The 9,900-nt window shown below is 48.6% G+C and overlaps 1 protein-coding gene across 4 annotated transcripts in view; it reads right to left on the bottom strand.

Annotated features, from left to right (window-relative positions):
• The window catches only part of IFT54 (intraflagellar transport 54), an 82,065-nt gene that overhangs the window by 48,095 nt on the left and 24,070 nt on the right, over window positions 1-9,900 (bottom strand). For 3 of the 4 annotated variants that reach the window (XM_017875561.1, XM_017875560.1, XM_017875562.1), the window contains 5 exons: window positions 8,399-8,500; window positions 5,507-5,527; window positions 4,141-4,225; window positions 3,584-3,667; window positions 103-226 (listed from right to left, as the gene is read on the bottom strand). In XM_017875561.1, coding sequence (XP_017731050.1) covers window positions 103-226; window positions 3,584-3,667; window positions 4,141-4,225; window positions 5,507-5,527; window positions 8,399-8,500 — 416 coding nt within the window. The remainder of the gene's footprint in view (window positions 1-102; window positions 227-3,583; window positions 3,668-4,140; window positions 4,226-5,506; window positions 5,528-8,398; window positions 8,501-9,900) is intronic. The other variant, XM_017875563.1, reaches the window with a different exon arrangement.

Genomic DNA, 9,900 nt, shown 5'->3' with positions numbered 1-9,900 from the left:
AAAAAAAAAAAAAAAAAAAAAAAAAAATCTAAAAGCTAGAATATTAATCTCAATGTAGGTAAAACATTGTTATTAAAAAACACCACATTTCAGTTAACTAACCATTTCAATTTCTGACATTTCAGAGAGCTGAGGTGCAGCTTCCACCACAAATTGATCATCCTCTTCATTGTCAGAATTGTGCGACTCTACAATCACATTTGAGACGGTTTTACCACTCCCTGATCTAAATAAAAAGAAATTAAATTAGAAATGCTCTATCAGTCACACGTTTTCATCAATCCCAGGCATCTGAAACTGTGTCACAGGTCAGCAGAGAGGAATCTAATCACCAACCATCTCTAGAACAGCATCTCAAGCCACCCGCTGAAGCTAAGACGGACTGTCTGCAGTGTCCTCTGCAAGCCCTCCAGGCCTGAGTCCCTGTGAGCCTCGCCCTCCCTCCCAACCCAGTTTCCCCACATCCCTGTGCTGCCCCCTCAGGCCTGAGTCCCTGTGAGCCTCGTCCTCCACCCCCACCCAGCTTCCCCACGTCCCTGTACTGCCCAGGCCTCCTGGTCCACACCTGGCCTCCCACCCCCCACAGCCTCACCATGCCCTCTACTGGACAAAGACCCTCAGGGCCCCCGCCTCTCCCCTGAACGCGCTCTCAGTGACACCAGCCCTTCACCTGCTGCTTTCTACCTAGAGGCACTTATTGCCCCGGGTCACAAACCTCAGGGCACGGGCCACACTGGGGTCCCACTGACCAGGGGTGACCCCAGACCTCTCTTCACACACCCAGCTGGAGGCCCCTCATTCAACTCCTAGTCACGGTGGCTGCCCCATGTCCCACCCAGCACCACGTACACACTGCTCTCTCCACCCAGGTCCCATCATCATTCTGGGCAAGCCCAACAGCCTGGCCCTCCAGCCCCACACCTTGTCCTCCTTGGTGACATCCTTCACCCAAGGGCTCTCTCATGCTCTCCAGGGCCACCCACTAGAACTGCCCCACCTATAGCTGCCTCACTCCTCCTCACTCAGGCCACTGTCAGCTCACTCTGTACAAATGTGAGCCCCAGATCCAAACACTCTATAGGCTCCTCGATGGCCCCTCCTGCCTTTGTTTCTTCCCTACACACTCGTGCTTTAAGCAATCACCTAACTCCCCTGCCCCGTTATCACAGTGCTGCATGTGTGCACATGCATACACACACACACACACACACACACCCCCAAAACCCTCCCTTGCTTCAGTGCCATGCACAAGGTCCAGAGGGAATCTAGACACTTGGGAACGAGTTCTTAAAATAACACCCATTGCCTCAAGTATGCTCGACTTCCTCAACTGGGTCCTCAAGACGCTCAACAACCATCTGTGTGGCTAGGCCAGGACCAACCTCACTTCGCACCCCCTGCTCTGTCAGTACCGCAAGAAGCCTGGGCTCCCGTTCCTCATCTCTTGTGCTCCCAGCACACCCTCACTGTGGCCCATGTGGCATCCCCAACACCTGCGCCCCCGTGCCTGCCCTGATTGGCAGCTGCTCTCTGTCCCGCCTTGCTCTCTAGGACACGGCTTCTCCACAGCCCTCAGCTGCAGCTGCCACTCCTCCCACAGGCCTCTTGTTACAGGCCCAGAGGGAAGGTCAGTAATTTCCTTTTGTTTGCTGTGGCTTCCAGATCATTCTCTCTAAAAACTGCCAACTTTAAATCTTGTCACCCTCGACCCCATCATTGCTGCCATCAGCTGCCAATCCCTGGTCCCACCCGGTCCTCCCGGACCTGCCACTCTCGCCAACGCTGCTCCTGTCTCAACTTGTGATTTCAAGTATTGAGAAACGATCCTTCCCAGATCCTGGCCTTGGGTCCCTCAACCCTCCTGGGATGATCCCACCTCCCACACTCGACACCCACACCCAGGGTCACCCCGTCAGTACCACTAACAGCAAGCCCCAATCTCCAATCCAGTGCCCCACACCTTTACCACCACCCATCTTCCTAGCTCATGGCCCTAGGACCTGACTCCAACAATCCTTCCACCCGTCCAGCACCTTCAGCCTCTCAATCCTACTGCCTCCTCCTGACCTTCACCCCGAGGGCTCTTCCCTCATTCACTGGCATAAATCCCACATTTGTCGTGACCGTAGCACTTCCACATACTCCAACTCCTTCCCTGAGCCCTGTTTAATCCAGCCCGTGCACCCATGCCTGCAGGTGTAGCCAGCTGCGGCTGCAGAACAGGCTCCACCACACCATCTCCTGTCTCTTTACGCCCAAGTCCTCCAGATGCTGCCCCGAAGTCAGTTGTCAGCCACGGCCTCCGCCCAGGCACCATGGACAGGCAGCCCATCCTTTGTGGTGGAGACTGTCCTGTGCATTGCAGGAGGTTCAGCAACAGCCCTGCCCTAACCCCTCCCCCTCATCAGAACACCAGAAAATGTCTCCAAATCATGGACCAATGTCCCCAAAGGGGACAACCTAGAGGAAAACCTCTGCTCCAGTCTCTTCACTAGCCCACTCTCGTGCACAGCGACTTCACCCAGCCCCTCTTTCCTCTAACACTCTTCTTCCCCCAGACCTTCTTACGGCTCATGAGAAAAATAAGTACCAGAAAATCACCTTAAGAATCTGCACCACACCATGTGCCGACTCCACCTCCGCGCCGGTTCCCACACCCACGCCGGGACTCTGCTCCACCAAATCCCTGTCTCACGTCGCCTACGTCATCCATTTCCCCTCTCCACTGGATCATTCCCATCATCAGAAAAATCGTAACTCCCCTTGACACCACCTTTCCCACTTTCTAGTCTTATTCCTTTGCTTCTCTTTGTGGCAAAACTCCTAGAAAAACACATCTACTCCTCCTGCCTCGAATTCCTGCCTCTTATTTGATCTGAAACCCACTCTGATCCATCCTGTCTGTCGTTTGTCTTTATATTGCTTATAATTTTTTTGTTTTGAGATAGTCTTGCTCTGTCACCCAGGTTGGAGTACAGCAGTGCAATCTCAGCTCATTGTAACCTCTACCTCCCGGGTTCAAGCAATTCTCCTGCCTCAGCCTCCTGAGTAGCTGGCACTACAGGCACACCCCACAACACCCAGCTAACTTTTGAATTTTTAGTAGAGACGGGGGTTTCACCACATTGGCCAGGCTGGTCTCAAACTCCTGACCTCAAGCGATCCGCCCACCTTGGATTCCCAAAATGTTGGGATTACAGGTGTGAGCCACCAGGCCCAGCCTGCTTATAACATTTTCATCACCTTCTATTTTTAATTTTTGTGCAATTAAGCCCCTAATTTTTTCCCTATTTTTTTTCCTAATTCCTCTACTGTTTTCATGCTTAGAAAGTCTTCAATCTAGGGGTCAGAGAAATGCAGTCCAACATTTTCCCACAGATGTGAAGATTTAATTGCACATGTATGCATGGTTTTTCTCTTTCATCCATCTGACATGTCTGTTGGCCCATGGTGTGAGGCGAGGGCCTACCCTCATTTTTGTTCCTCAATAGCATGTTTCCAGCACCATGTGCTGCATCCCTCCCCCATCTCTCATCGGAGGCACCGTGCCCAATGGAGAACTGCCCTGCTGAGCCAGTCTTACCTATCTGTTGGTAACGCCTCTGCGCTGTCTTGCCGTTTGACCCGGGGAGGGGCTGGTCTTGCACTCCCAGGCCGAGGAATTCTTCTAAACCCAAAGATTGGAAAACCAAAAAAGGAGTATGAAAGGCTTATACATTTCCAAGTGGAAAAAGAAAGCCCAGGTGAATGTTAACACTCATCTCCAGGCCATAATCAATGTGCTAGTTAGGACACACTACTCTGCAAAAGAGGAGGAACGACCCGGGAATCCAACCAACCAGAAAGTGTCCATCTTTCAACTTGTATTTTCAGTAATTTCAGAATACCAACAACTATCATTAATCAAAACATCACATAATTCAGCTATAATTTTGAATTCCCCTAAATCTCCAAAATATTCTGCATATAGTGATATGACTCCGGTACAGAAAACTGATACACTTCTTGTATTTTTTGTACAAGTAATTCCTCATAAGTTAGCTCAAGCACTAAATAAACAGCAACAAGCAGAAAGAGAAGCACAGCAGCGTCCTAGGTGTGATCACTCTGCTGAGGGAAAGGGATTCAAAGCACACAGACCTGATGTGGGATGAAAGCTCATTAGGAATTCCTGGAGTCTCTGGCATGTCAGTCTTATCTTGGCCAGCAGGTCCAACATCTCCTTCTAAACAAATGACAATCAATTAGCAATTCACCAAGGAAAAAACACACTGATAACTATTTGAAAATACTATTTGCATTTGTATTTGCAGTTATTTGCAATCAAATACATTTGTAATTGCAAATACAAATGAGCAATTTTTCCATCAATCATGTTGATGAAGAGAAAACCAATGTCTGATATCTAAACTTGGTGAAGATTTGGGAAAACGGGCACACTCCAACCCAGGGAATACAAACTGGTTCAACTTCTTCAGAAATAAAATTCAAAAGGCAGGCCGATCAACTCAGCGCTTACAGGAAATACAGCCCAAGAGGAGAAATGGACACATGTCAAGATGCTCACCCATCACCACTGATGATACTGACAGTCAGTCACAAAGTAAATTATGGTACAGTCACATGCTAGCCCCCTTTTGTATAACAATCCAGTACAGTAATATATCTAACAATTATATGCATATGCATATATATACAGGGTTCTAGAAGAATATTCATTTATGTTATAAGCAGTAGAATTAATTACCAGTGCTTTTAATTTTTGTTCTTTTTTTGGCATTTTAAATTTTCTACATTGGTATGTACCATATTATGTTTATAATCTGAACAAAGTTTTCTTCATTTTGATGAAAAGAATTAATCAGTAAATAACAAGGCCCAAACTATTAAGACAAGTTTACTCCACTATTTAAAGTAAAAGGAATTAACACTTCAGAAAATAGTCAGAATTTGAATATTAGAAATATACTTTATATTCTAGAAAAAAAAATCTGAAATGTATTCTTTTCAAATTTAAAAGATACAAATTAAATCTCAAATTAAATTAGGGTAGTTTGCCGGGCATGGTGGCTCATGCCTGTAATCCCAGCACTTTGGGAGGCCGAGGTGGGTGGATCACCTGAGGTCGGGAGTTCCAGACCAATCTGACCAAGATGGAGAAACCCCGTCTCTACTAAAAATACACAATTACCCAGGCATGGTGGTCCATGCCTGTAATCCCAGCTACTTGGGAGGCTGAGTCAGGAGAATCGCTTGAACCCGGGAGGCGGAGTTTGCAGTGAGCCAAGATTGCACCATTGCATCCCAGCCTAGGCAACGAGAGTGAAACTCCATCTCAATAAATAAATAAATAAATAAATAAACAAGGGTAGTTAAGTTCTTTTTCCATAAAATAAGTTACTTTCACTAATGCACTTTATAAAGCACGAATCTGAGAGTCCACATTTACATTCACACACATGCATGCAATTTATATGACACACAGGTCTCTAAGGCCATTCCTCACCTGCATCACTGGTGGAGTCACCTAAAAAAAAAGCACATCAGAAAATCAGTTTTTGTGTAAGTCAACCTCAATATAGTAAATGATGAGAACAGAATTAGAGAAAAAACACATTGTATATAATTTTGAATGTCTGTTAAGAAAAAAAGATCATTTCCTCATAGCTGCTTTTCTAATGTACCTATTGCCATTTTGTTTTATTTTCAAAAATAGAAAAACAAAGAGCAAACAAACTGTGCATCATAAAATGGTACTAGATAGAAACAGGACACAGGGATGTGGAGAAAGCACACCGGAGAGAGGAAGTAAACAAGTTCATGAGACAAGAATCAACAAAGCCAGAGCCACAGAAAAAGCACATCCAAATGTGAGGGAACCACGCAACAGCCTGAACCCAGCCACCAAATCCCAGGCCGTTCCACAGACTGGGAGACAGCCAACAACAGCCCATCTTATAGACATGACTGGTAAGTATTTTTCCATCAGCTCCTGAAAGCAGAAGAAACTCTTCCAGCTCAACACAGGTCCACCTCTGCACCTTCACCCAGGATCTTTTTTCTTCAGGTGCTGTGTCTTGGGCACAAATGTGACCTAAACAGTCAAAGTAAACGAGCAGTGGCACCACAGGGGTGGGGTGGATTCAAAACCACAGGTGGGAAATCTCTGTTTCACACTCTTAAGATGCACAAACGCATTTGCAAAGGAGTGGAAAGCACATGGATTCACATGACAACCCAGGACCCTCTACGGGCAGAGAGGAGGCAGCAGGGCCTGATGCAGCCACTTGTTTAACATGGCCCCACCCCAGACAGGAACAGTTCATGCAGCCTCGAGACATCAGCCTGGGTTATTCTGAGGGTCCACACGGCGCAGAGTGAGGAGCACTGCACAAACACCTCCAGCTCATTTATTCACAGGAGGACTTTCCATGAGCATAACAGTCACGAGCTCATAAATGCTGCCCTAAGAGGGTAGTTCATAAATGCTGCCCTAAGAGGGTAGCTCATAAATGCTGCCCTAAGAGGGGGCCAAGCTTGTGGATCAAGGGGAACCAGGAGGCTCTAGAGGACCCTATTAATATGGCCCTGGGAGCCTCCAGAGGTCACACCCCACAAAGTGCCACAGCACAGGGGGCAGCCTGGCACCCACCAGGGCCTAGGGGACTGCAGGGCACAGTGGTTAGCAGGGTCCTGGAGAATGTGGTTCAGACAGTGCCACTAGAAGCAGTTTCAGAGACCCCAGCACTTTGAGCCAATGCAGGTGGAGGACTCAGCTCAACCCTGGGATGGGACTGCTGGGGACCAAGAGCAGGTGACAGAAGATCTTCTCCTCATGGCTGTGCAGCCTGGAGCATGTGCTTAGCGGAAACCAGCACTGAGAGTCCTCGTGCAACCTGAGGGCAGGCAGCAGACATAGTTTCAAACCCCTGGCTCTTTCTTCAAAACACCAGGGTGTTCAGGACAGGCCCTGGGTTAACACAGCACTCAGAAAGGTTCCTGAGAGGTGCGGTTATTCAACCACAAGGCTGATACCCAGAAGGAAAGTCAGCACAGTAAACTCTCTACCTTTCAATGGATACTTCCAGTCCCCGTCACCCAGAACCCAAGGTACCTGCCACATGGCCCACACCATCCTCCCCGAGGCCTGTGCTTCTACAGCGCCAGCACTCTGCCAGCTTCTGCCCTCACAATCTCGTCCCAGGTGACCTAGTCCCCACCCAGGCTCCCGCCATCACCCGGCGCCAGCAACTCTCACAGCTCCTCTCTAACCTGGGCTTTCCCCCTACACTCCAGGCTGGCTCCCCCATCACATGCCAGCAGCCCTGGAATCCCACCACTTCTCCCTTCCCAGGGTTCCTCCACAGTCCAGGCCTCTCTCTCTTCTCTGGACAATCTTTAACCCTCCCTAATTAACATGGCCACTCTTTAAAATCTAAATATCATTACACTGTTCCTCCTAAAGACATAATTAGCCTCCTGCTGCTCTTCCAACAAAGGTTAAACTCCATAAGCTGGCACAGGGACCTGGCTCTGGCACTTCCTCTGGGCTGAGCCAGCCCTGCTGCAGTCGCATCCCAGCTGGGATCTTGGTTTATGCAGTCCCTTCTGCCCTGCAGGCTCTCTGGGCCACCCTCAGGAACCAAGGCCCCCCCCGTCCCAGAATGCCACTTCATTAAATGGTTTTGGTTGATCTTCGAGCCTCATCTGCACCAGGAAGGCAGAAGGCCAGCCTGACTTCACTGGCTCATGCACTCCCAGCCCCAGGGCTGATATGTAGCAGGCCTTCAACAGATAATTTTCTGTTTGACGAATCAACAAATATCAGCCCGTATCTGGCCACACCCCGCCCTGCTGCTGCCGCCTGCACAAGCCTTGGTTACCTGGGCACTGACACTCTTGCAGGCCTGTTAGGAACTCCAAGGCCTCAAAACACAAACATTGAATGGCTATTTTACCAAAGTTTTTTTTAAGGCTGAGAAAATTTATGGTGAAAGTAAAGTCTCACTGAGGTATAATTCAACACTCAATAAGTGATGGAAAAATCATGGTGGCCACAGCACTGTGACCATGAAGTCTGGGGGGGTACACCTCTTGGCCGGTGGGGCTCTCCAAGTAGTGACCCCGAAACTTTCCAGGGACCACTCATGACACCCCTCAAGTGATGAACCATGCCACCTCCTCTCACTAACATTGGGGGAGCACACGAGTGGGTCCAATGCTATCAAGAAACCACCATGTTCGATTCTAGTTTATGCAAAAAGGCAGAAGTGAATCACTTGCCACGTTCAGACCCAAGGGGAAAACTCTGGGCTCTGGGCTGCAGCCCTTTGGGAAGAAGGTTCTGGAGAGCTCACTCTGCTCTCGCCAGGAAAGGGCGAAACGGGACCGTTCTTACCTTTCTGCTTCTCTGCGGGGTCGGGCTCAGTATTTTCACACCGCAGACTAGCTGAATTATCATCTGAAATACTAGTTGACTTAATATTAGCTTCTTTTGTTCCTGACATAAAACAGTTTAAAATTAATCATTAAGACTGTACACCGAAGGGCTGGTGATCAGCAGCTTCATTAACAAAGAGCACACTCACTTATCTATGTTTTCCCACACTGCAGGTTTACAAAGGACTGACCAAAGGCAGCTTTTAGAAAACATGCATCTAGAATGTTCCTCCCCCATGGGCGGCTCTGGGGTGAAAGGGAAAGGGCACCCCAGACTGTGAGTGGATCCTGGGTCTATTCAGGCCAGGAGGAGCAGACTGCCCTCGCCCCCCATTTCTGGAACTACCTGACACTGCCAGTTTCCACTCACCTCCCCACTAGAGCCAGACCCAGCAGATGAGAGGCTGCAAGTAGGCGGCTGTTTCAGAAACGCAGGAAGAAAAGAAAAATATTTTGGACACTGCACAGTCCTGGCCATACTGAAAACTTCCACATACTTGTCTACTAATGACTGACTGATGTTCCAAAGTTTATGAAGATAGAAAAAATACCAAATACCTGAGAAAATATTTTTGCTGTGAAAAACAAAAACAGGCTGGGCACAGTGGCTTACACCTATAATCCTCGCAATCTGGGAGGCCTAGGTGGGAGGATCACTTGAGCCCAGGAGTAAAGACAACCTAGGTAACATAGGGAGACCTCGTCTCCACAAAAAATATAAAACTTAAAAAACTACCCAGGCATGGCTACACACACCTGTAGTTAGCTACTCAGGAGGCTGAGATGGGAGGATCACTGGAGTCCAGGAATTCGAGGCTGCAGTAAGCTACGATCACATCACTGTACTCCAGTCCAGGGAAAAGAGTAAGACCCTATCTTGAAAAAAAAAAAAGAGGCCAAGCACAGTGGCTTATGCCTGTAGTCCCAACACTTTGGGAGGCCAAGGCAGGCACGAGCCTAGGCAACCTGACAAAACTTCATCTCTACAAAAATTAGCTAGGCATGGTGGCAGGTGCCTGTAGTCCCAGCTACCCAGGAGGCTGAGGCAGGAGAATCGCGTGAGCCGAGGAGGTCGAGGCGGCAGTGAGCCATGATTGTGCCACTGCTCTCCAGCCTGCATGTAAGAGTGAGATCCTGTCTGGGAAAAAAAAAAAAAAAGGTAGGAGGCAGGTATGGTGGCTCACACCTGTAATCCCAGCACTTTGGGAGGCTGAGGTGGGCGGATCACAAGGTCAAGAGAGCGAGACCATCCTGGCCAACATGGTGAAACCCCATCTCTACTAAAAATACAAAAATTAGCTGGGTGTGGTGGCATGCCCCTGTAGTTCCAGCTACTTGGGAGGCTGAGGCAGGAGAATCTCTTGGACCTGGGAAGCAGGGGTTGCAGTGAGCTGAGATCGCACCACTGCACTCCAGCCCAATGACAGAGCCAGACTCTGTCTCAAAAAAAAAAAAAAAAGA

Source organism: Rhinopithecus bieti, unplaced genomic scaffold (genome assembly GCF_001698545.2).
Source record: "Rhinopithecus bieti isolate Rb0 unplaced genomic scaffold, ASM169854v2 scaffold_7884, whole genome shotgun sequence".
Lineage (NCBI taxonomy): Eukaryota > Metazoa > Chordata > Mammalia > Primates > Cercopithecidae > Rhinopithecus > Rhinopithecus bieti.
The sequence above is the reverse complement of the archived record's forward strand: the minus strand, read 5'-3'. Positions and strand labels throughout refer to the sequence as shown.